The sequence below is a fragment of the Drosophila rhopaloa genome, unplaced genomic scaffold (assembly GCF_018152115.1).
Source record: "Drosophila rhopaloa isolate 14029-0021.01 unplaced genomic scaffold, ASM1815211v1 contig_163, whole genome shotgun sequence".
In the NCBI taxonomy this organism is placed as follows: domain Eukaryota; kingdom Metazoa; phylum Arthropoda; class Insecta; order Diptera; family Drosophilidae; genus Drosophila; species Drosophila rhopaloa.
This window is the reverse complement of record NW_025335043.1, coordinates 5211976-5239338: the sequence shown is the minus strand read 5'-3', so window position 1 is coordinate 5239338 and position 27363 is coordinate 5211976. Positions and strand designations below refer to the sequence as shown.

The 27363-nt window shown below is 37.7% G+C and overlaps 1 protein-coding gene across 3 annotated transcripts in view; it reads right to left on the bottom strand.

The window, feature by feature from the left end:
• LOC108046850 (MOB kinase activator-like 2) overlaps window positions 1-27363 on the bottom strand; it is a 43979-nt gene that overhangs the window by 16001 nt on the left and 615 nt on the right. The window contains exons 1-2 of one of the 3 annotated variants that reach the window (XM_017126767.2): window positions 17090-17389; window positions 5884-6942 (exon numbers count right to left, since the gene is read on the bottom strand). The exons of 1 other annotated variant lie outside the window; for it this stretch is intronic. In XM_017126767.2, coding sequence (XP_016982256.2) covers window positions 5884-6779 — 896 coding nt within the window. In that variant the 5' untranslated portion in view covers window positions 6780-6942; window positions 17090-17389. Of the gene's footprint in view, window positions 1-5883; window positions 6943-17089; window positions 17390-23605; window positions 24072-27363 lie in introns of those variants that run through there. One more of the 3 variants, XM_017126768.2, reaches the window with a different exon arrangement.

The window sequence follows — 27363 nt, the reverse complement described above, 5'->3', positions numbered from 1 at the left end:
TGTATCAACACGGACATGGCAAAAAGTGCTTAGGAAATATACATTTTAATTAACGTTATTTGTTTTTGTCAATGGCGGATGTCGATGGATATATGGATGAATGACTGAGGAGGGGATGACAGTTGATTGGGTTTGGGAAAATGGCCAAAAGCGCCGATATGAATCAGCTTCTGCCAAAATGGCCAAAATGTGTCCAAATCCCATCATTTTGCTGCTGCCTCCGTCTCTTTTTTTTGGCACAAGACAAAAGGCCCGGCTATAAATCGAAAAGTACCGTTTTGCCCGTTTGGCACTGTGGTACTCATTCAGCATACGAAAACATTTGGGAGGCACTGTTAATCACTGTTCCAAAAGTGACATACCCTGTACTCATGGTGGATTCCAAACTAAAGTCTACGTATGAAATTTTTTTTGCAAATGTTAAAGATTTTTTTGAAATTGGTTTAATTTGTTTAGTAATATACAATCATGAACTACTATAAACACAAAAATATCTTTGGAATTTATATAATTATAATAATATTATAATGTAACGTAAAACTTCTTAATTTCCATAATCGTATTATTAGGAGTTGCACAAAAATAAAACCTCTTAAATTTTCACCAAGCAATTTATAATCAAAATTGTGTACAGATTTCGGGTTTGGTTAACAAACCAATCGTCCCCAGTTTTCAAGCATTGAAAATTCCAAGATTTAGGTAAAAAGAAATTGTTAATTTCATGGTATAGGGGGACGAGTATACCCTATCCACACTTTGAACACTGGGTACAACCAGAATCGCCTGCTGAGAGAGACGAGTTTTTGGCTGGGAATGGGAACTGGTAGTAAGTGGGAACTGGTAACTGGTGACTGTTGACTGGTAACAGAGAGAAGACGGCTTAGAAGAGCGACTCTCTCACACACAGCTGACGACAGCAGCTGTCCGATGTGAATTGGGTGAGTCACTTGGCCAAGACCCCACCTCCACCTCCCCACCTCCCCACTTCAAAGCCCCTCGACCCACTGGGGGTGACGACAACTGACATTAATGTTTCGCTGATGAAGACAAAAGCAAGAGACACAAAATAATAATAATAATAATGGAAAGTATTTAAAAGAGAGACTCTATACACCCGGACAGGTAGATGGATGGCGGATGATGACGGGCAATCACATGTGGCTAAATGGATTAAAAAGCGGCCAAGAGAGCGAGCGAGAGGGAGAAAAGCTGGGCACGTAAATGAGCCACAGCCGGAACTTGGTCCGAAGTCAAGGTAAACTTTTATGGTCTTCGTTACTCACTTCTTTTCACTGTTTTTTTGCAGTTTTGCATGCGGGTGAAATTGAAAATACAATACAAATACACTGTAGAAAAACCATAAAAACTCTGTTTTATGTGCTACCTGTATGCGGTAGCAATTACTTCAGGCAAAAACAGTCGAAAGACAGTTCATAAAAATATAAAAAGTGACAAATGATGGTCTTATTTTAATGAACTTTAAAGGGGTCGGGGGTTTGTTTGGTTTCTATTTTTTTAGGTCGAATTTAATGAGGCTCAAATGTAATATGGAGCAATAGAAATCTTTATTTACTCAAGTAGATTTTTAACTTTGTAGAAAAAATTTAAGTTAAAAAAAAACAACATTTTTGTATAACTTTTTATATAATTTTATTTGGAAAGGATGAGCAATTTATTACAAATTTATACATATGAAAGGAAGATTTTCACTAAATTTTTTCAGTTACCCTATTTAAACCCGTAGAATTTGTAGTTAGCTTTTAACCTATTTTTTTACTTTTTTCGCTGGGCCGACCTGCAATTATGTTGGAAACAAGTTCACGAGGCTGTCAAGTCGCCCATTGTCATCTTTTGGCATCAGTTTAAACCGAGTGGTTCTGGGAAATGGAAATTTCCGTTGACCTTTAATGCTTTGGCATTGCTCCCCCATTCGACTCCAAAGTCGTGTTCCAAATTTCCTACATTTGCCATACGCCAGCTAATGGGCAAATAATTACAGCCAGCATCTGGGCATCTAACGTTATCCGCTGGCTACCGTTGCACAATTGTCGGCTAACTGGGGTTGGGGGTCGAAATTAGAAGAACCCAGTTTGTTTTATGGCAATTGTGTTTTTCTTCTCAAACGAATAATTGCTCTCAAGATTAAGAATCAGCTCTTGATTTGTTTCAAAGTGCCGTTGGTTTTTAGAAGTTTACTTCACTGTTTTAGGTCGGATCAAAGGAGTCGCATGAACACAGTTGGGGTTCTCGACCAAAAAACAGTTGGAAGTTGTCGAAATAAACATTAGAAAAATTTTGGAGAAATCAACAAGGGCGGAAGTTATGAATAATATTTATATACTCAAAAAAGCTACTACTTGTATATAAAAGTAAAAGTTTTAAGCTTTTATAACAAGATATACAGAACATTTTGTTAATATTTTGGTATGAGATCTAATATTAAATGAACAGACTCTAAAGTTAAAATTGAAACTTAAAGTTTAAGTTCAAAATTACTTAAAGTCACACTCCAGTGACGCATATTTCTCCGCAATAAAAATCCCAGAGTCACTGCAATATTTACATTCCAAACCTATTAATATTCTTTGGAAATCACACTTGAAATAGTCATTTATCTTGGAATGTAAATTTATTTAATAAATAAAAAATATGTTTCTATGAAATCGGGGAGTTTCCAAAAAGATAAGGAATATGCAATTCATTTGTCATTGCTCGTTTAAAGGTTTCTCAACCCAAAGGCTAGAAAACAAAAAAAACCTTTTAAAAGTTCTAGTTCTTGGGGTCCCTGGGAGCTAATTGCCCGTTCTCCATCGCTGACTTGCTGGCCGTCAGGCATTAGTAATGAACTCGAGTTGAGTACCTTGATACGCCTGCTGGCTGCACTAATTCGAGCTTGATCCGGAGGCGCTTTGTCTTTGCCTTTGTCTTTGTCTCCTCGCCAGCTGTTCCCTTTGTCAGTTGGTGAGTTTGTCAGTGAGTCAGTTAGTCATTCCGTCATTTCGTCATTCCGTCAGTCATTAAGTGGTCCAGTGCGTGGAGTGTCAATGAACGGCGGCGACAGAGAAGCTTGGGATCGCTTGGAAGCACCTGTTCTCGTTTGAATACCAAAGCCCAAGGTGCTGTGACAGCTGCGAGGCGGTGGCTTAAGGCCCCAGATGATTAGCAGTCGGAATGGAATGGAAAGCTTCTCCACTTAGAATTATATCTGCAAATCTCTCTCTCCCTCTAGATTCCTCGTAAATCGCAAAATCAGCAAAAGCAAAATGGGCAAGCCATAAAAGTCCGGCGCACCGGCATACAAAACATATTAAATTGGGACAGGAAATTAAAACGTTAGCGACCAGCTGGAGCAGAAACGGTAACAGGCAACGGAGCTCCCCGACCATATGATAAGCCCCCAAAAGTTGGGGGCAAACATGTGGAGCGAAAAACCCAACGAGCCAATGCTGAGCAGCTGGCCAAAGGGCAGGGGAAAAGTTGTAGCTACCAAGATTAATAATGCCCAGACATGGAGTAAGAAAATGAGAAAAAAAGTGCAAGTAACATGTGTGTATGTACTTTGCTGGACCGAAGTGGACCCATTGTAACAGTGGGAGGGGGAGCTACATAGTTGGAGGAGGTGCCACTTCCTTCGCAGATGACTGAGTGAAACTCTTACTAGAAAAGCAAACGATTGTTTAAGCTTTCTGTACAACTTTGGGAATGAATGGTCAAATTAAGTTCATTTTAGTGTGACCAAAGCGTTATAAGAAGCAAGGATTATCTGATCGTTAACATATTAATAACTTATTGGCTTATTTAGTCAAGAACTTTAATATAATGTAATATTGCTAAAGCCCTATTGGTTTTCGTGTTTCTTCTAAATTGTAATAAAATAAAAAATAAGTGTTATGGTATTGTGTGAATTATATGCAAATTTAATTCTAGTTCTCACAGTTGTAGATTCAAAAGATATATGAACAACACCACTTATATTTCATTTATAAAGATGCAATAATAATTAGCATATCGCTTCTTTTTTTGCCGACCAGGAAGTTTTTAAAGTGCTAACCAGCTTCTTTGTGGTTACTTCTTTGTGTTCAATTACTTTAAAAGTACAGTTGGCTCCAAAGAGTTCTTTGTCCGACCGAAGACAATATTACTCATTTATGAAGACTTGAGTTATTGTCAGTTTTATTTTTGTTAATTTTTTATTTGTTTACATAGGTATTTTTTTATTCAAATTTTGGAACTTTTTTTGAAGAAAACCAAAGCAAATGAGAGAATCAAAACTTTTGAGCATTATTATGTAAATTCTTAGCAGGGGCCTGGTAACTTAGTGTGCCATTGACACTCTCTGTGGGTCTGTTGGCCTGACAGGTTTATCATTATCATTTTCATAATACGCCCTTTACACCGCTACTCCCCTTTTCTCTCCACCAACTTACTTAACAAATGACTATTGTGTTATGTGGTTCTGTAGCTTATACTCACTCAGTTTGTATATATGCATACTGTTAATCATTGTTTTGGGGAGGAGTGTGTGGGTCTGGATGTGAGGTGCATGCACAAAGACGACCCCCAAACAAGTGAATAAGTTGTTACTCAGAACCTTATCCCTCGTTTTATATAGTATTCCTATTGCTATAGTATTTATGCATGTTCATGTGTGTCAATATTTGGTTTCCTAACTAATTATCAGTTCAGCGCACTCTGTGAGCTCGGTGGCAGAGTGAGTGTCATCGCTTTGCGGTTGTATCACCTCGGTAATTTGAGAGTTCGTTTAACTTTGCTTTTCAAATAAAGCCAGAACACAGGCAGATAAAGCTTTGGTTATTTTTGGACACAGGGTAAATAAGGAAGCAGCATCAGAAACAGTCTGTTAAGTTACAGTTCCCCTTTTACAGAGCTTGGTTTCGGGTCACCACCTAATTCTGGTGACCTTCAGGGCGCATTTTTTGATACCTTTAGGCCCAGTATATGCATAAATTTTGTTGGCCGCCTTTGTTTCTGTTTCTATTTCTGTTTGTTTCTTGGCTGCTTCCACTCTTGTGATATTTTAATTGCCGCTTGAACCTTGAATTTGCACACACCGCAGAGTGCTTTTGGTGGTCACCAAACACAAAACAAAAAACTCTACAAAAGCCGCTTGAGAAATGCTCGTAATTAAAGCCATAAAAATGAGTAAATACCGCATTTATCTCTAACTTTGCTCTGTTTTCAGCGTTCTTTATTGTTCAGTTTTTTTTTCTATTCGGCTTCCTTTGTTCGACCTCTGACACGGGTATTTTAAGTATTTCCTTAATGCGGACAAATTATAACTTTGTGCAATTCTCCATGACTCGACCTTAGAAAGTTGATCGCAATGGAGTGAATGCTAACGAGCGTAATATGGATGGTGGTAATACATTAATAGTAATTACCATACACCAAATACTATTGGGCATTCACAGAGCTACCCATAAATCATTATTGATACAAAATAAATAATTATAATTAAGTGTTAGTCAATAAAGGCTCAAACAATGAAATCCTAAATAAGTAACTCTCTGCTGGATAAAAATAGCACTAATAACTCTTTAACTCTTTATTTTAAATTCCGGTTTTTAAAATATGCTAATTTATCGCAGCGGTTGGCCAAGTGTTATAAGAATTTCTCTTAAACTGGGTAATTAATTACTTAGTGAACAATATGATTGACTCAACTGACGTAGTCTAACTGGAAACCACACTGGCTACCTAAATCTGGCGAAAAATTGGAATGGCTGTCAAAAAAATTCCGGATTGGGGAACCCCGCTCTCCTCCGACTATGATATAATCCCTCCCCGAACCACAAATTATAGAGTTCTATTGTTCGCTAAGAATATTATAAATTCAAATCAAATGTCAGGTCAAAAACTTACGCAACCAATCCGCCCAAGAAGGCAACTGGACCGCCGCCGATTAGGCGGATCTTTCGATGACAGGAATCGAATAGGGAGGTTCGGGTGGGCGCCTGCGAAGTGGGTGACATGATGATATGGCCACCACTGTTGTTGTTTCTACTGATGTTGCTGCTATTGATGTTGCTGCTACTGATGTTGCTGCTGGGATAATGCCGATCACTTGGCCTGCTAATGAGCAGTTGTTGCTGTTGTGTTGCTGCTGTTGCTGTTGCTACTGTTGCTGCTGCTTTCCACGCTTGTTGTTCACTTGTTTTGCAATTATAATTACCAATGTAGTTGTTGTTGTTGCTGGTGCTACTACTACTACTTGTGTGTCTGGTGTTTTTACTGTTTTTATAATGAGTGTTGTTATGATTGTTAATGCAACTATTAGACAAACTGTTGCTGCTGCCGCTTGTGCTGCTGTTGCTGTTGATGCTGCGACAACTATCGTCGTCGTCGGTCGATGTTGCCGCTGGTTTTGGCTTCTTGTTGCGCCTGAGAGCCGATGCGAAATTGTAGCTGCACGGCTCCTTCTTTTTTTTCGGTTTCTTCAGCGATTGCTCGGAGTTTGAGGTTATTGCTGCTGTCAGAAATAACAAACAATTGTCGCCTTGCTGATAGGAAGTCTGATGCTGCTGATGCTGCTTGAAATAATATTCTGTATCATGTGTCTCCTCCGCTGTGACTTTGGGCAACTTGTGTTGCTGCTGCCGGAAGCGTTGCAACAGCGTCTTGCGCTGATGTTGCTGCTTGCCGCTAGATGTTGCTGCTGCTGCTGCTGCAGTTGCTGCCGCTGTCGATGTTGTCGTTGTCGTCGACGTCTTCGTTCCGAAACCGAGTTGCACGATGTGCTGTGTGGGCGCTCTCAACATTATTCACTGTCACTTTTGGCTTTTCTGTTTTATTTTGTCACTATAATTCACTCATTTGTTATTGCTGCTTCTGTCGCTGCTGTTAACTGATTTTGCACACATTTTAATTATATTCAGTTCGTTTTTTTCCATCTTTCACTCTTGTTTAAGCCAAAACTTTCTTCTAGAGAAAAAAAATAAAACAAACAGGGAATTAAGTTTCAAAGCGAACTTTCAACTTCTTTTTTTTGGCCATTCCCTTTTGCGTTGCTTTGCGAAATGGCCAAAAAGCCATTGAAAACTTCTCGTGCTTTGGGTGCGAGTATGTGTCATTCATCGGCTACGAATTTTTCCACAAGAACTGCACAGTGGAATGGGATTCATTAAACCCGGATTAGATATAAAGATTTTCGAAACCAAAATAATTCTTGCACATAAATAAGCTGGCAAGATTTGAATCTAAAAATACAAACATTCGATTTGACGAAAGCCTTAATCCACATAATCCCACCAAATCCGAATGGGCTGAACCAATTTTGTAATAAATTCTCATCCGATAATCTCCCACAGTGCGATGATGGCAATGGCATGTGCTTTGAGCTTTTGTATTTATTATTTAGTTTTTATACATATAAATGTGCGCGCTTTCTGGGCATAAATGTGTGCCCCCATATGTATTTGACTATGTGTATATTTATTTATACGGTGTCATTAGAAAACGCGATCGCGTGAGTTTTTCAACACGTTGCGTAGTTCACACAAAAAAAACAAAAACAAATGCAAAACTTATTCGCAATGGAGAGTGATTTGAGTAGGCGCTCGTGTTGGTGTGAGTTGCTAAGCTTAAATCCGCTTATATGTTAATTAGATTTACTAAAGAAATAAATTATAAGTTTCTTCCTTTTTGTGCTGGCTTTGTTTTTGTTTTTTTTGTTTTTTTCTTAAACTTAGTTGTTTGCCTTTTTCTTCACTGCAGTTAATTAATGCAAATGCTCCCAACACCCAAGGGAACACAACAAAGTTAAAGATTTAATTGTACAAACAACAAAATGGGGAAAACAAAACAAAATAAAATAAGTAAAATAAAACCCATTCAGCAGCATGCTGCTGCTGCCATTTCAGAGTTCCTTTTCACATTCGATTCAAATCGAGTCTTATTTATGCCGTTTTTTAAGTCATACTTTAAGACAACTCCGGCACAGGCCAAAAGAAAAAGAAAGTAAGAGGCGGCGGCGGCGTCATTCGCTGCTTACGCAATCGCAGGCAAAAAAGCGAAACGACAAAGCAAAATTAAAACACATCATTAAAGAAGCACGACCAAGAAATGGGCTGGGCCCCAAAAAAAAAAAAAAAAGAAGAAAAACTGGAAAACCTGCAGCCTAAAAGTTGGTGCAGAGGACAAGATCCACAGACCAAAATCAACTCAAGACTGCAGCGTGTCAAAAGTAAAAAATGAAAAAAAGGAGTTGGACACCCGATAACCTTCACCCAAATACCCACATACTATATAGTAATGAATTGAATCCACCCCAGCCTTTTTCAAAAGTGAAGGGCACCTAGTCAAGCTAAATAGATTGGGAGCTGATTGAACCGATGGTGGGAAGCTATTTGGTAAATGCAAATCGATATAATGGTAATGGCGGAAAATCAACACAAAAGGATTGCCATCGATAAATCATTGGGACAAGGACGAAATCATCTGATGAATGTAAATTGAAATTTATTAAGACGTTGACGTTAAGACTTTTAAGCTAAGGAAATGATATTAAATTATTATGATAAATTAAGAATGAAAAAGAAGAATGAAAAGAATTTTAAATGATTTTTTCATTCAATTTGCAAATGGATTTTTTGTTTGCAAGCCTAAACCTAAAAACATTTTTTACAAGAAACAGTTAAAAATGTATTTATTTCTTTCCCAAGTATTTTCTGATTTTGATTCGTTAGAAATAAAATTCCATATTAATGCTGATTCATGCGTTGGTCAATGCCACAACTATGACCACATCATATAATTTTAAATATTATTTTCCTTATTTTCGGGAAGCCTGACCGAGATAAAGCCCTGATGGACGTCAGCTAAGCGGAGTGAGCCCTGCTCAAGCTGGTGATTACTGTATCGCGGCACATGACACATGGATTTCAGCTTTATGAATATGCCACTGAATTTCCCGGCACATGACAAACAAGAAAGAGCTTATCTGGCATGAACAACGTGCCCGATGAGCGAATTCAGTGATTCAGTGGCACGAGACAAGCGAAAAGATGACGACTAAAACAGTCGGTAAATAGTAAATATATATGCGGAAAATTATCTCCACATAAAACCAGGGCTTATGGAAAAAGTAAAAGAAAAAGGTGTGAAAAATGGAATGGCCTCAGTTTTGACACCTTGGGGAACTTGGGAACTTTCACATCTGGCGAGTACTCGAGATTGAATTGGCTCGGATGTTGATGATGATGATGATGATGGGTGGTGCCGGTCACCACCTGGCTAAAAACAAAAATTAGAAATCGAAAGTGTGTCTTATGGTTTGTCGACTGCAAAACACTTCTAAACCTGAAACTTTCTATGACTCTTAATTAGCGAATTACATGCATGCAATTCTGAAATCTTTTACGGCCTCGTCATGATGCTCTTTGTGGATTTGGATTTGCTATTATTCCATTTGCAAGGCACGTTGTTAGAATTAAGCCAAGCTGGCAGCCATGAAAGTTTCCAAAGAAAGCCGAGTGCAAAAGCATGAAAGATCTTATTTAGTTTCGTTGGGACTGAGGTGATCATGATGACACTGGGGTTTTTTTTTGGTGGGTTCTCCTACCCGGCAATTGACACTACTAGTGGAAAATGGGGCGGACTGAGTTCGTTTGAGAGTGCGCAACACGCTTCGAGAATTTTAAAATGAAAGTTCGTGCCCGTTCACGGTTGACAAAGCATGCGGAAATCTCAAGCCGAAGAAATAAATCGCTTGAGAGCAAAATAAAAGTGTAAAGAGGAGAGGCGAAGATAAGTCGGTGTATAAAAGTCTAGGCAAGAAAAAAAATAATTATATTATTTTAATGTGTTTTCTCTGCTGTTTTTGCCTTTTTCCTATATTTTCCTCTTGTTTATCCGCAGAGCAGCTGTCGTTTTCTAGCGCTGGCATTACTGTGAATTTTCAATTAAGCCAAGCTGCTGCTGCCACTGCCACTTCCACTGCAAACCATTCCATTCTCCGCCATTCCTTTTCAATGTTGCTGCTGCACAGAAATGATGATGATGATGATGATGATGAAAGCTTTCTCCACTCTATACCCCTTGCCGATTCTTCGGTTTTGGACGCTTGAAAGGGTTTCAACTGGGGTTTAAGTCTCAGTACTCGGTACTCGGTACTCGGCTACTCCATACTCTGTACTCAGCGAAGCAAGAAGTGTCATGGAGTGGCAAGGTTATGCGCTGTGCATAAGCAATTAGCTTTGCGGTTTCCACTCCACTCGGATGATACATCCATAAGCGAGCGATTGTGTGCCGCTTACCAACTTTGAGGTCACAAACATCGCGGCTGCCACACACATTAAGTAGAAATGGAAATTGATTTGGCGCTACTACTCCGATCATTACTGTTCGCAGGGGGATCACTTGAAATGGGCACAACATTGCGTACAACATTCTCTATCACATTTCACAATCGCTTGTAAAATTTACATTTAGCTTTTTCCACACATTAATGCTAAAGCAATAAAATTCTGCTAAATATAATATCAATTAGCGTTCTACTTAATATTTTCTTCTCGATGGCATTTCATATTTCTAAAACAAATCATGAGAATCATTATCAATTTGAAATGCACTAAACTTATTTGTAATGGTTTCTATTTACAGCATTAGAATTAGAGCAGCATATCAAAATAAATTGTTTTAAACTTTATAGTTAATGATGTCTGGAAAAGAAAAACCAAAATAGATCAAAACTTATATTTCTGTTAATCAGTGCGGTTGAAACGAATCGAAAATTTCGTCACACAATTTAGATATTATTAATTCGCTTCATTTGAATTATAGCACATTAACAAGTGAAATGGAAATAATCTGATTTGATGTGCATTGTCAAGTATTCTAAAAGTTAATACAAGTTGATTTATTAATCGATCTCTTAGAGTAAAAAAAAGGTGAAACTTTAACTTTCAAATGTATACGAAAAATGTACTTTAAGCTTTTACTTCTTTATCGATACAGATAAATCACTGATTTAAACGTTCAATTTAATGATGGTAAGTCAATGATTTTTTTTGTATATAGCACAGCTGTATAAACCCCATCGGATCGGGCAATTGGCCAAGCCCCCAGATTCAAGGGCTCGGCCCCGCAGATGATAGATCGCCATCCATGTGGATCATGATCATGTGCGTTGTACTTGCATCGATATCGCTAGCAGCCGTGCGTTCAGTGATTGCAGCAATTTTCACACTCCGAAGGCCGCACACAATTGACTGATTAACGCCGATCGGAGTATGTGAGTATGTGAGTATGCAAATGGGCTGAGACAGAAGACAAAAGACAAAAGAAAAACGGAAAAGCGATCCGTGGATCGATGATCTACGTGCAGTTGCTGGATCTCTCCGATTGAACGTTTCAATTCGTTGCTGTCATCTAAAACGAAGCGAAACCTGAGCGATTGCGGAGCCGCGAAGTTCTCACGGCGAGTTACACAAAAAGCCGCACATCACGTTTCCAGCATTAATGTGAGACCCCCCACTCCCCGATCCGGATTGCTCCACTGTACCTCGTTTCACTGTAGTACAAACATGGAGCTTCAGCGCTCAAGAGCTCCAATCCAATCCATTCACGACGGCGCTCTCAGGCTGTGCCATAAACTTGTACAGAGCCCAAAACGTGAGAGAAATAAGAAAGGCCAAAACTGAATAAAACAAAATAAAAGCCAAGAAGAATACCCCCTGAAATTACCGAAGACAAAAACAATAAAAATAAATACATAGACCCAATTAAATCGTGTAAAAAAAATAACCCACCGAGGGGCCTCGCATATAAATATATGTGTGTAAGTCGCGCTAATTAAGCAAATTAGTAAAAACCAAAATGAAAATATGGAAAAAAAAAGTGTGCTGCGGTCAGCGGCGCGTCTGCTTTACCCACTTTATTTTTCTGTTTTTTTGTTTTAGATGGCGGCGCATTGTCAACACAACTGAAATTTGACCCATAAAATTTCCCACAAAATTATAGTAATTTGGCTAACTCAATTTGATGAACGAAAACAACACAAAGCAAAAAAAAAAAGTAGGGAGATAAAATTATAGGAAAATCAAGCCGTTAGGGAAATGCGGGATGCGGCCAGCTGTGGGAGTCTATTGCAAAACTAGCCGAAAATTGTTTTTGCCAGCAGCGAGGGAAAATCGGGGAAAAGCAGCGCAATTTTCACCAGTATCCAGTTACCGAACTTCTTCGTATACTCCGGTTGAAGATGCCGCCGCCTCACAGTGAGGGAATAATGATGATGTGGGGGGAGGGGGGTTTGATCAAAGGGGCTCAACCGCATAATTATAGACCGCCGATCTCAGCGGCCATCATTGCGGGCGGTGGGCGGTCAATTGGACGACAGAAAAGGGGCCTGCAAACACAACTCAAGCCTCTTTTTATGGAAAAAAGCACAGTGGATCTCACTGGGAACTCCCCTCATTTTAAAACCGGCGGGTTGGAATCACTAATAGCTCTTAAATGGCATAGGAAAGTGTTTCTAACTCTAGAAGAAACGAAAAGTTTGAACTTGAATCACTATTAAGAACTATTAAACTTTTATTGCCTAATATAGTTTATATGTAGAGTGCAATATACATACATCAATCAAATCTTTGACTACAAAGATTATAGACAAAAATCACTAAAAAAAAAAATTAAGATTTCTCAATAAATTTTTAATAAGAAATCAAGAAAATGTAACTTTTAGGTAAGCTTTTTTATTTCAATAATTTATTTAAGCTAAAACCATCGCTTCTGTAAATTGTTACTCAGTAAATAAAAATAAATATTCAGAATATCATAAATATCTCTATAAAAAATAGGAAGTATTCAAATATTTCCCTAAAATAATCACACTTTGGTTTTGACTACGCTAGGGCTATATAAAAATTTCCATAATTTTGCTGATCAGCTAGACTATGGAAATGCATCGGTAGCTTCCTCCATAAAACATTTGATTACCTCTGCTCAAAATGCAGAAGTTGTAGTCAACCGTGTTAACAAGATACACGAACGGCGACGAGGAAGGCGATAAGTCAAGACGAACACATAAACATATATTCATTTTTCATACATTTTTATCACTCCAAGACCACAGTGCCTGGGACGAATGTCTTCGTTTGGTCATTGGGGATGGGTGATGGGTGATGGTAGGAGGAGGGGGGGGTTTTGTTTTTGACAATGTTGTGGGAGCTCGGTATTCACATACAACATCTCGAGTGCTGCGTTGAGGCTGTTACAAATCCTCAAGAAAAAGGCGGGGGCGGCATGGAAAAAAACCACGATTGCAACACGGATATTTTATCTATCTGTTGTTGCGGCGATTTAGCCTCCAAGTTTATTTTGTTTTGTCTCGATACATTTTTTCTTTGTATTCCTCCACAAATTTAGCCACGGCAAAAAAAGTGACGGCTAACAATTATTTAGGAGGCCTGGTGGCAAGTGTATATCTGTATCTCGCAGAAATAGTTGCACACGCGTGCAATTAGCGGCGCGTGTTTTTCACTGGGGAAAGGTGAAGGAGGCATGAAAGTGCTTTTTTGTGTGACGGAAACATTTTGCTAATTTTCACCGGTTGCTGCACTGTATTCGCTTATAAAATATGAACACATGCAGATACATATTCGCGTTTATTTTGGGAAGCTTTTAGTGGCAGGCAGCGGGAATACAAAAAAAAAAGGACTAGAAATGCGGGGCAAAGCTGGGAAAAAGCCTATGATGGCAATGCCGACAGCTGAATAATAAATTTAGCACGGGCTCTTCGATTTTTCCGATTTCACATCGGTTCGCTTTCGATTTGGCTCGGTTCGGTTTGGTTTTCGTGGCTAACACAACAACAGCTGACATTGACACTTTTCGTGTGGCCTGGCGGCGCAGAAAAATCGTTTAAGGTTATTTATAAAAGCAAAAATATCGAACAGTCCCCACACAAAAATACACAGCTCGTGCAAAGCTATGCAAAGAAAAACGCACAAAGAAATATCAAAGCAAGCAAAAATTGCCCTGTCAGATTGAAATTTCCGTTCAACACGAGTTTGGCTATGCACTGTCAAAGATTTTAAATGAATTTTTCTTTAAAAACATATCAATATATAAAGGCAGTTAACATATGCTAATCTAAAATAAGATAAAAATTTTATTTGCACTTATCAAATTTGAACAATATTTTAACATTCAAAAATATTTCATTTTAAGATTTAAAATGTTTTCTTTTCTAGTCAAAACACTGCTACTCAAAAATAATCTAAATAAAGTTGCGTTCTTATTGGTTTTAAAACCATTACGAACTGCATTATTTATCTGACTGACAATTTTGCATACTAACTATGTTATTTTGTGACTCTTCTTCTTTTGACTACATCTTTAAAAGAATTAAAATATAACAATAATAAAATCCTAGATTTATGCTAAAACGTCATAGAGCTTAAAATATTAAAAGCCGCAGCTAGGAAGCCAATTAAATGGTCTCCAACTGCGTGCTAAAAATATACGAAAAATCGAACAAAGTCAGAAAAGAGGTTAATTCTTTATTCGCCTGTTTCGGAAGCAGCAACAATTTCAATATCCAAACGCTTAATTTCCGCGTCGCTGTCGCACTTAACCTTCAACTCGCATTGAAGCCAATTTGCCGACTGTTGTTTTTGTCGCCGTTTTTCCCCCTTCTAGTTTCGTTTCTCACACCTCCGCCCACTGGGCGCCATCAAATCAAAATTTATGAAGTGATTCTAGCAATGCGACGCCGAGTGTCTTGGATTGCCCATTTGCTCGCGTTTTGAATGAGCTTAATTGTTGCCGATTTCTGTGTATTTCTATGTATATTTTCTGTATGTACCCCCGTTAAAGGTCAAACGAGCATTTTGCAAAGTGAGAAAAAAGTTGAGAGGAAACCGAAATTGAAACTGGCAAGACAGACAAAGAGTAGAAAAGCTGTAGAATTATTGGTATCATATGAAAAGAAATAAAAAACGAGTTCCACAACTGGCGAGAGCAGGAAGACTGAGATGGAGACAGATATGGACACAGAAAAAAAAAGAGATAGAAACAGTGGCGGTACACGGCGGCGGTGACGTGAGATGCACATGCAATGGATGACATGATATACATAGATAGGTTGGTGTACCTCTCCATAACCCATACCTCTATACCCATTTATCGGTGAGCTGGTTTGTGTTATTCTGTTGGTTTGTTCGTTTGTTAGTTTGTTAGTTGGCTCGTTTGCTGGTTTGGAAGCTGCCCGGCAGCATATATGGCATAACGGTTCACTGGAAAGGCGGAGAAGTTTTCGGGTCGCTAACTAACCCAGTTACAAAAGAGATTTATCCGCCAGCGTTTATAACTGTGACTATCCTTTTCATATGGGTTAAACGATCGATTAATCTATAGCGTAAATTAAATAAAACACAACAGAACCAAATGCATATGCATGAGTCCGATTAATTACGTCTATAGTGCAATGATTCTACAGTAATTTTCACTGGAATAGCTTAATGGGGGAAATACCGTGAGAATAGTATTTGATCACTAGGGAAAACGCTCAATAATAAGTAGTATAAAGTAACTACATATATCGAATTGCTGTGGGAAGATACAAGCCATAACTATGCACTTATTAACAAGTTTACAAATTCCTTTATTCCATTTCTTAAATTGTTTTTTTTTAAGGAAATCCATTTTATTATTAATACAAGTACATATTGTGATCCCTTTTTTTCTTCCCCCATAAAACAAATAAAATGGGTCCTTAGATCTGTAAGCCTATACCAAGAAAACCAATTCAAAAGTAATATTCATCTGTTAGATAATACCCCAACACAAAGGCTTGGATCAATTTAATTTGTTTGCGTTTCGCGAAAGTCCATGGGAATTCAACTATGGGAATCCGCAACTAATTCCAGTTGGTTTTGCAATTTTTAGCATGACCTAAAAAAATCGATAAATGGCCTAGCGCATTTGATGGCCAAAGGGTTTACGAGGGGCTAAGGGAGGGTGGTTTACGGGGGGCTAAGGGAGGGGGGTTTACCGGAAGGTGTGAGAAATAACAAGCTGCTGGTTGAGCCACTCGTACTGTTGTTTTTTCACCGCATTGAACACGTAGGCGTCAACGGGGTTGACAAAAAATATAAAAAAAGCAACCAGGATGTGCACAGAAAAAAAATTGGGCCCATATGATCCTTATTAATTTTGAAAAACTGTCTTTAAAGTAAGAACATAATTAAATGGCCGATAAGCACTACAAAGTATTAACATTTGCCAAACATAAAGATGGTGATTTAACAAGTCCGATAGATTTGAAACAAATCTAAATATCCTTTGGTATAAATATTATTTAAATTTTAAATAAACACTTTTGGGCATTTAAATAATACCACTTTTTCTTAATTCGGATATAGCCATGTGATTTTCAAGCTTTAATAGTTGTAACTATTTTAATAAGAATATAAAATTGGGCTTTTGAAAATATATACCCATATTTTTTGCCTGTGTTGCAGGGAAAACACCTGACAATGCGTGAAGGGTGCGGGGGCGGCCAAAGGGGAGGGTTGAGGGATGGCCAGACAGACATACAGACAGGAAGCCCGTGAGGAAGGAAGTTCCTGCCGCTGCGGCAAAGGAAGTGGTTAAAACAATATGGCAGTGGCGGAAAAAGTAGTGGTGGAGTGGCGATGGCACACCAGCAACATTGCGAATGTACCGTTGTTGTTGCTGCTGCAGTTTCTGTATTGTTGTTGCTGCTGCTGCTGCTTTTTCTACTGCTGTTGTTGCTGGTGTGCCAATTCTAAGAGTTGCATTGGCAACAGTCGCGCTTCGCCGGTTTCACAACTGAACTCTCAGCTGGTATTGCTCCTCTGCAGTTGCTGTTGCTGCTGCTGCATTGCGCGTAATCAGTGAAGCAACAAACCGTGGCAGCTAACTGCAACAGCAACAATAACACGCCAGCAATCGCGGCTCTGAGGAAAAACTTGAATGCAGTTTTTCGCAGTGAATGACACAGTTTCACACCAGCACGGGAAAAATCACTAGCACACACACAAGAGAGGCACTTCTTTTCTTTTGAATATATATATTTGATTTTTGGGAAGACTCCTTTTCTGCTTACATTTGTGCCCCTTTTAGGGATTTCAGTTTTTTTTTTGTATTTTATATTCAATTTTGATTTCACAATCTAGCATAGCATTTCACACGGGCGAAATCGATGTGGCTGCTGTTGCAAATGTTGCTGCTACTTTTGCTTTTTAACTGCGACGCAATGCGATGCGATGTTGAGGTTGCAACCGACGGCGGCGCCTCGAAAAACAATGTCAATAAAAATGACGCGGCGACAACAACAGTCCACCATCGACAACCTGCGACCGCTCGAGCGACCAAGCGTGCCAAAGGAAATTTCTACACTGAGCCAAGCCGTTTGTCTTTGACTGACTGCTGCCCGTTCGGCTGGCAACAGCAACACATACATCGCAGCAACAGCAGCAGCAGCAGCAACATCAACACTCACGCAAATAAGGAGAGAAAAAAAAAACAGAAAAAAACAGAAAACTGGCAACGAAAGCAGAGCACACAGTAAAGATGAAGTGGTTGCTGTTGCTGCCGTGTTGTTGGTGTTTTTTGGGTGATGTTGCTGCTGTCCCGCACACCAGCAACATCTGCTCTCTGCGCGAGAGAGACAGGGAGAGAGCGAGCAGCTGAGCGAGAGAGCACCACCCATACGTGTTTTGCATATTCAAGCGAAACACACATATTTATACACTTTTCGACCACTTGTTTGACTGCTTTTTCTCTCCGCTCCCGCTCTCTCTCTTTTCCACTCTCTGAAATCAGCTGATGCTTAGCAGCTGACAGCGACGGCGTTGCCACTTGGCCAATAAAAGAGAATGTGGCTTAGTAGCAGTGGAATAGTAGTAGAATCTACTACTTTTTCTTGCAAACAAAGCAGAAGTAAAATCATTTTCTATTGATGGTTTTTGTTTTTAGTTTAACCGAAAGTACATTATCAACTAACTTATATCTATAAATTTAAAAGTTTTAAAGTATCCTATTTCGACAAAAAAATGACTTCCTTCTATTTATATTATTATAAATTATCTTGTTCTCAAAAATCCAATAAAAAAGTGATTCTTTTAAAAATCGAATTACTGTGATTGAAAAGAGTACTAATTGGATTTTTTAATTTGTTAATTGATAGATTTTTAAAAGATATGCATTTATTGTTTAAGCATAACTACGTTGATAAGTAGTTACTGCCTAAATTGACTTTAACAGATTACCTGGGACTTAGACGGCCTCCTCCTTTACAGAAATTCTCAAAAAGTGGTTTCATTTATTACTCACCTGAAAGAAAAAGGAAAAATAATTGATTAAAACGACATTCCAATTTCGTATCCTTAGAGGCAAGACCTCCAGCTAGTTCTTATCAATGAATTGACCCAAGCCCGCATACACGTAGCCCCCTTTTACCATAAAATATCCCCGGGGTGTAGTTATCACGCTATTTTTTCAGTGAGGAAGGAATAAAAAAAAGAAATCAAATAGAGCGGTAGAGGAGAAACGAAGAACACAGGAACTGCATTTGTTGCCTGCCCTACACAGAATCTAGACCTTAATAAGAAAACACAATATAAATGCATCGTCATTCACAGTAAATAAAGTCGAAAGCAGGAACACGGTAGTACACTCTAAAAAAAAGTAATATGAAGTTGAGGGTAGCACATACCATAATTAAGTTTAATATAACCATTTTTACTGACACTAGAATTTAATTGGTTTTTCGAAATGAGAATCGGGTTTTTCATGACTTACTTTGCGACCTCATTTATTAAAAAAAAAGTGAAGTGAATAAATCTACTATATATTTTTATTCAATACCAAAACTTTAATTGATTTTGTTTTTTTTTGAGTGTATTTTAAAACAGCTGTCGACTGAAGAGCTGAAAAAATACAGAGAGAAATAGAGCTAGGGGGAAAAGGTGAGAAGCGGATAGACGGATAGACGAGAAAAGGAATCTTCTTGGTCACAGAACGAGCACCTGTGACCGCCCGCAAAGTTACTGAAACGGCGGCAAGTTCATTTGCACCACATCAAAATTTCATCCACAATAATGCACACACACCGAGCGACTAATGGAACATCTGATCGTTATATAGTATATGTTTGTATATGTGGCCCTCTCTTTCTCCCTAGTTTTCCATCTCATTCCCTCCGATCCACGGGGCAATTGCAACTGCAACGCTTGGCTGCTTTCTAGCGGTTCAACTGCTGCCATTTGCCATTACTCGAATTGCTTTGTGCCCATTACTTATTGCAGCGACTGTTGCATTCGGACAGCAAAAACGGCACACGATCGCGATCTGCGAATTAATAGATATTGCGGCAAGATGGTAGAGAAATATTTCCCAAGAACGAGCCTTTTAAGATAGGGAAAGAGGCATTTGGAAGACCACCACGGGTCACTATAATTACACTTATTTATATGACATTTCGATGGATTTTATGTTCTTAAACTGTCACAAAGGTTTTAACATATAGACCACAACTGTCAATATGTTAACAAAATATTTGTCATGAATACTTCAGTATTTTCTTTTTAGTACGTTTTTTAAGTATTGTATTTTTTTAAATTATTGTTATTCTTTATGTATACATATTTAGATATCTAAATTCGATTTGGTGGCAATGTTTTCTTATATAAGAATTTTGAAACCACCTTTAGTTATCCTTTTGAACCAAATAAAAAGGAGCACAAGTAAACCAAGAGGGCCCCATAAATATGACAGCAATAAAAAGTGGATACAATTGGCTTATAAGTTCAAACAGTGCGCCAGAAAAGTTGACATACACTAAACCAAGGGTAAACTTTTCTTGCTTATACTGTGTACATTGGACAATATACATGCAGTACATATTCCCTTGTTAGAACAAGAAATGTGTTTATATTTACACTAGAAATGATAGTTTAATGTTAACTTTAAGCGATAATAAAAGGGAGCACAATACAAAAAAAAAAACTTATTATATGACTCGTAAAATATAAGCTTATTCTCTTTAAGGTTACGATAATGAATTAGCTACAACATTTTTATCTTTCTTTTTTACTTTTAAATTAACATTTGCTAACAAATATTTTAAGTTCTTCTTAATTCTTAATATTAATTTGGTTTTTCTCGTGTGACTAGATAATGTTGGTGGAAGCATTTGAATTTGATTGAATTTCTATAGGCTTTTATCGTTACTGTGCTAATTAAATAATTTCAATTCTTTTTGTTCAAATTTGTATAAATCGAAAAGTTCTTTCTTCTAAGCCGATAATGGGTATAGTAACTAAGTGAGTTATTTTCCATAGGTACATTTTTCCATATAGATATGCACCCAACAACACAAATATTGTTGTTGTTTATCAATCATAATATTTGATTTAAGATTGCTTGTTGTTCCTCCGCCTCCAACTTCCCTACTTAATTGCAAAGTGAAAGAGTTAAGGAGATTGCTTCCTGGTGCCCGAGAAAAATAACAAACAAACAGCCCAACTGCATAAGTATGCAAGGAAAATACAATTGTTCATATTACTCTTACACAGTCTACACAGTAAGAAAATAATTGGATAATAGACAATTTGAGGTGGACTAGCTTTATGTTCTTTGCAGAAAATTGTAACTCCGATATTTTATGACCCTTATTTTATATTCAACTTCAAAGAATTAGTTTAATATTGACTTTAACTTTCATAGACTACAGCAATTTTTATTAAATTTGTTTCCAATTTGGAAAAAAAAAACTTGAAGTGTTTTATTTTTTTTAAGCTTCACAGATTTATGTTTATTTAGTGGAGAAGAGTAAAAAGATTTTTTTTTTTTATAAATGAAAGCCTAAGTAGTCCCTTAAAAATAAAGGTCTAAAAAAAGCGAACCTGTTTAGCACCTAGCAACTTTAATTTCAAAATAAATAACTTTAAAGTATTATTTGATTTCTTATTACAAATTATTTTCCTAATATATTTATTACATTGGTTTAGAATTTGTTGTATAAAACATGTTATTTATGCTTCCTATTTCTTTCTCTGCACTATGTTTAGTGTGATTTGTTTTTATTGCCGCCGTGCCCGAGATGCTGTTGTTGTTATTGCTTGCTTATACGTTTCTAGTTTTGCTTGGGGCTACATCAGCGGGGGGAGGGGTCTCGGAGGGGAAAGAGGTGGCAGGGGGTGGGAGTTCCGTTTAGTCGGTCACGCCACCACATAAATAAGACGGAACAACAAAGCGTATCAAGATGTTGTTGCCAGCGTTACTGTAGTTACTGTGCCGCTGTTTTTGTTGGTGTTGTTGCTATTATTGTTGTTGTTGTTGCTAGTGTTGCTGCTGCGGGTCATGCGCAATGCCAATGACGTCAGAGGTAAGCCATCAAATTAGGAAATGCGCAAAAAAAACATCCACAAAAAAATGGCAAAACAATGAATTTAAATGAGCGCCACATAAATGCAGACACATACGCATAAACATACAGCAGCAGTTAAAATGTTAGCAATAAAAAAAAAAAAAGGGATGGAAAAAAAAAGGGATGGAAATTTTCGGTTCAGATTATTGGCGACCATAAAACCTTTTAATTTGTAAACTACTTTTAATAGTTTTTCGGAATTTTTTAATTATACAATAGATTATATTTTAATAATACTTAAACATTTAATAAATGTTTGAGCATGTGATTAAGTCCAAAATAGGTGCACTTCGCGGAAAGGAATTATTAAAGTCTCGTCTAAATTTGAATTTGAAATATTACAAATGTTATACTTACTACTCCAATTCTCTAACCATTTTTTTAGTTAAATTTATATTTTCGTACCTATTTTTATGTTTTAATTAAATAATAAATTCTCTTTAAAAATATATCACATTGCTTTAAATATTTACTTTGCCCATCCATACCTATCTAATCAAGAGGGTAGTTTCCGGTTGTGGATATCGCCACTACGAATTGTATTACTTAAATGTCTGACCCCAACTGTGTATTCAATGTGCGTCTCGGACTTGGCGCTGTGTGATTTATGTGTCGCCGTTAAATGAAAGGGGGCGTGTGTAAATCGCGCCAGGCATTGGCTGGGGGCAGGTTAATGCCGAAATGCAAGAGTAATGTATATGCACCAATCGTCTGGAGGTGTGAATCACCAGGGAATCAGCCCCCCCTGTCTCCACGCCCCTGGACATCGCAGGGGTTTCTCTGCAGCATGGAAACCCTATAAAAACCCAAAGCAGACCAAGGAAAACTGCGCCGCAAAATTTAATAATTTACAAGAAGGAAGGGGGGGAAGTTGTGGCAGGGAAATCCAATAACAAAACGGGAAAAAAGAAAACGAAAACACTGATAGGCAGACGCAGAAATCAGCTGTTTGGGGAACTTTGCCCGCTGTGGGCACATATGATATGGCGCAAAAGGGGGGAGTGAGGGAAAAAGAGAGAAAAGCGAGTGGCGGAGAGTCTCCATTAGAGAGAGGGTGAAAGTGTAATAATCACCAAACTCTCACACACACACACACTATTGTCCCGGAAAACTGCCTTGTCCCTAAACGAAGGCAAAAGAAACTACGCAATTTTCGCGATTTATCCAAGGCAATAAGGGAGAGTCCGACATTAAAGAAAACTACATGTAAAGCTCGGCAAACAATTGTTTTCAACAACCCATTAACCGAAGTAAACAATTCGCAGTTTTTTTTTTGCAAGCTAATGTTAAAGCATATGTTTATCTTCCAGTAGAGTAATGAATTTAATGAAAATAAGTTTTTTTTTTGTATAAGTTAATAAGTAGTGAAAATAACTATCATTTTTTAACCTAAATCGTTAAAAAATGGGTTGAGGAAAAATTTTGCAATTCGAACGAGAACATAAATATGGAATATGTTTTAAGCAAACTTAATGTTTATCCCACAAACTTTTCATTTCCACTTTGATTCAAAACGGTTCTCTTTCCCTGAGAAAAAATACATTTTCCATTTAATATTAACAAAAGATAACTTCTAAATAATTCAATCTGAACATTTATTTTTTATGAGAATTGAAAGCAGAAAGGGTCTGCTTCATAATGGAATATTTAATTTAATTTTCTTGCCGAAATTTTCTTCGAAATAAGAGACGCCATTCGAGGCGGGACACTTTTTACATTTCCTTCTTTGGATTAACACAAATTTTGTATTGAATAAAACATTTTATAAATCATTTAAAGCGATGAGGCACTCAAATTATTACACTGGTAAAGGATCCAATGTATAAAACGTTGTAAACAGAGGAATATTGAAATATTAATATTTTAACAAGTTGAACAGCGACTCAAGTTGTTGTTAAGTTAGACATATAATATTTGAACTGCATCTAAAATGTCAAAACGAATTGGCGCAATTTGTGAACTTTTAAAATGTAATTGCCTTGAAAAGTTTTATTCAACTGTATTTTACTCAACTCTTGTTTAATTTAATTTATTCAAAACTAACTAAATACGGTTGAGGATTAAGAATCCTTCTTGTTAAACACTAATATAACAACACCCTAATTAATCTAATATGAATTTATAGCCTTAAAGCTCTTTTTGAAGATGAACACCGTGTCACATTCAACTCCCCAATTTCCCACTGCTTACCGACAGAAGCATGTGACGGTCTCCTCGACGTCCAACGGCAGCGACAGTGGTGCCGCTGGTCCGGCCCCAGTGCCACCTGCACCACCTGCCGCACCAGCACCACCACCCCCGCTGCCACCACCCGGGGCACCACCACCTGCTCCATTGGCATTCTGGCGCGGCACTGCCCGTCCGGGAATGTGGCGCGATGAGGCGTGCAGGAAGGTGGCGGCGAAGGTCGACGACAGTGAGGAGTGCGACGCCGAGGGGCGTGGCGTGGAGGCGGTGGGCGTTTGGGGGGCCGTCGAGGATCCATCGGTGGCATCCGCCAGGGGAACCGACGAGTAGCGGACAAGGATCGCACGGCTCACCCGATTGCCGCCCGTGAGATTCGAGATGGCCCAGTTCATGGCCTCCTCCGGATAGAGATGCCTGGATGGGGAACCGAAACTGGGGAACTAACCGCTTCCGCCGCTCGACTGCAACTGAGCTGTTGGCCAGGCCAAAAGGCAAAAGTAGGGTGATGGGTGGTGCAAGTTGCAACCTTCTCCGCACATACTAAATATACACAATCTTGGGTTGCAAAAAATTGATTTTGTCTAGTGATTTCAGCCCAGCCACGCCCCACAACTTTGCAATCGGCCTGGCTAGCTAGCTGGATGGCTGTCTGTCAATCAATGAATTCCCTCTAAGGCTGCAAATGAAAAAAAAAAAAAATGGCCAAGTGTCGCCTTTTCTCTATCGTTATTTATGCCTTTCCCCACTTGCATTTGTTTTACACATTTTTGTTGCAGTTTATTTGTAATTTTCCTTTTTCCTGCACTTGCACCCGTTGCCGGCTAATTCAATTAGAGTTGTGCTAAGTGCGCTTCAAGGCTGTCGGAATGCACACGTCGTCGACGGAACAGCGAGGGTTGCTAATGGGGTATACTAAAAGTTTACGAGTGCTCGCCTAAAATTACCTTATGCACACACCATATTTACACCTGAGCGAAAATTCAATTTCCTGAATTAATTGTCAAAGGCAAGGAAACCTAAATGAACTGGAATGATTGCCATTTAAATTATTTAAATTCAATTTCGTTATTCTAGATCAAGATGCGTTCTTGAAAAGAAAAAACATTTTAAATTAATAATAATTTATAATGCTTTTTCTTTTCAAGTTTAAAATTTACATATATTATTTTTTGTTACATTATTAGTTAGAAATATATTTACTAAAATATGCTTTGATTAAGATAACTAATCATTAAAAAATGTTTATTCTTAAAAGGAAATTTCTTATTAGGTTTGTAGAATGTAGTTGTCGCTTTCTACAATTTTGACAGAATTATATTATTAATAGGTTAATGTTTGTTTTTTTTTTAATTTAGGAAAGAATGTTTCATATTTCATTTCAAAATAATCAGGACTATCCTAATTTGCAATTTTATATTTTTCTTAATTTTATTGAATGATGCAAAAGAAATCTTGAGGGTATATTTTTCCCAGTGGAAGTAAAAACCCTCCTCGCTGGAAGAAAATCGATAGCTTTTCTCTTGCCACATTTTTAATTGTTATGCCTGCTCTAATGAAGCCCCGCTCCATTGGAGGGCGATGACGTCCAGCCCAGTCCACCCAAAAAAAAAAAAAAAAGAAAAAGAAAAAACCCTTCCTCCAGATATCTCCGCACTCGTATGATGTTGTCCTCCGTTGGCAGAGCCATCAACTGATGTGTACTTTTCCCTTTTTTTTTGGTGTATGGGGTGTGACATGTGACACAATTTGTTTGTTCTTTGTTGCTCTCACATCGTTTGTTTTTTGTGTTCCTTTGCCTATCTGGATGCTGTGACAGTCCACAAAAGATTGGCCCCCGTGTCTGTATATACATATGGACAAATTTATATACGGTATACTATGCCCTGGTATATAGGTTTTACTAACGACTTTAGCATCTGGCTTTGTAGGCAAAAAAAAAACACTCACGTAAGCATCAAATTGTCAGTGGGATGTGCGGACTTAATTTATCCAGTCGAAAAGGGAAGCTTTCATTATACCCTGCTGGCTGAATGTCTGTTTCTAATCAACTCGATTTCCGCATTTGCCACCGCTCGATTTGTCTGTTTAATCACTAAATTGTGCTTAATTGGTTTTCTTCACGAACTTTATCCCTTTAATTTGTGCAGTTTTCGAACAGATAACGTGCGGAAGTCAAGGATTTACAACCCTTAAGAAGTCCCTGCTAAGCATTGCCGATCCATATTAAAGGTATAAGTCAAAGACAAATAACCACCCCGAAATATAATTAGGGAAATACTGAACTCAACAAGCTAAAATAAATTGAAGTCCTCCTTTTATAAAGAGATATTTTAAATTAAATAAATTTACTTCTATCTTCTTAACTATCTACTATTTTATTGTCTTACCTTAAAATCTGAAAGCAATAGTGACAGGGTAAAACCTCATGTTTTGATATTCAAATCATATTGAAAGATAAAATATGGAGATTTTCATCCACCATCATCACAGGTAAGCTAACTCGAAAGTCCCTTTGGCAACCCTTCTGTGCATTCTGACGGTTTTCTTCTCCTATTGTCCTTTGCATTTATAAAGTCCCTAATTCAGTTTTTATAAGGACATAGCATCAATCTAAAATCTTAAATAAAGGATAAAAGTAATAAAATGGTTTTTCATTTTTTTGTCTACCCTTTTGGAAACGATCTGTTTCTTTCGCAAAACAACATGAGCTTAATATTAAAACCTTTTAGAGGATTTATAGTCTTTAAAAAAATAATTTATTTTTGAGTGGATATAAGCCTGTTTTTTTCTTATGAAACTACTTTATAGAGTATTTTATTTTCCTGTATATGTACATACATATATAGGAAGAAAGTAATAGCACGCCTTCTACGAATTTTAAGTTACATTTTTTTTATTTTTATATGATGCTTGTGGGGATTAAGCTAAAAAGTTTTAAAGCTACACGACTGATTAAAATTTGTACTGCAGACTGTTTTATATTTCTTAAATGGGATTTAGAATTTGGCCTGTGCATTCACATTCTAGGGCTAAATCGACTCCATTGTGGTAATGAAATTGGCAAGTTCATTAAACCTGCTCTTATCTCCAGAAATCCGACCCTGCTTTGGAGGCATAAACAAAAGACGAAGAAGAGGAGAAGAGGAGAGGGGGGCGGAGACGAAGAGGAGGACAAAAGTAAAAATAAACGCAGTGCAATCAAAGTGCAGCGATGGCCTTGCGACTTCGATTCGTGGGAAGAAGAAGAGGACGATCACGCACACTGACACACACTGCACACATGCATACACCCAATAAGCATTTCGAATTTCTTACAAAGTACATATACTTGGGTAAGTAAATCAAAACACTGGCGACTTGGTAACCACATTGGAGAAATCGATAAAATGCCCATTGATTTTCATATGCCGCAATCACAACAAAGAAATATCTGACATGTGATATGTATGTTTGTATAAAACTAGGTTTAAAAGAATTAATAAAATATAAATAAATTACTAAGAAAATGTTTTATGTAAAGAGTACATTTGGGTTGTTTTAAGTAAACAAGCTACATAAATCTGGGGCTCAAAAAAGGTGTTAGAAATTAAAAGGTTTATAAAAAATATATTAAATTTATTTAAGCGTTAAAGTTGCACAGATATTTATACTTGTTTTTGTTGCCAATTTCAATACCAGTTTTTTTTAGGTTCACCACATCGATTCCTTACTGTATCAAGCTTATTGGTTACCTTAACAATAGGTTGGACAGCTCAGGGCCT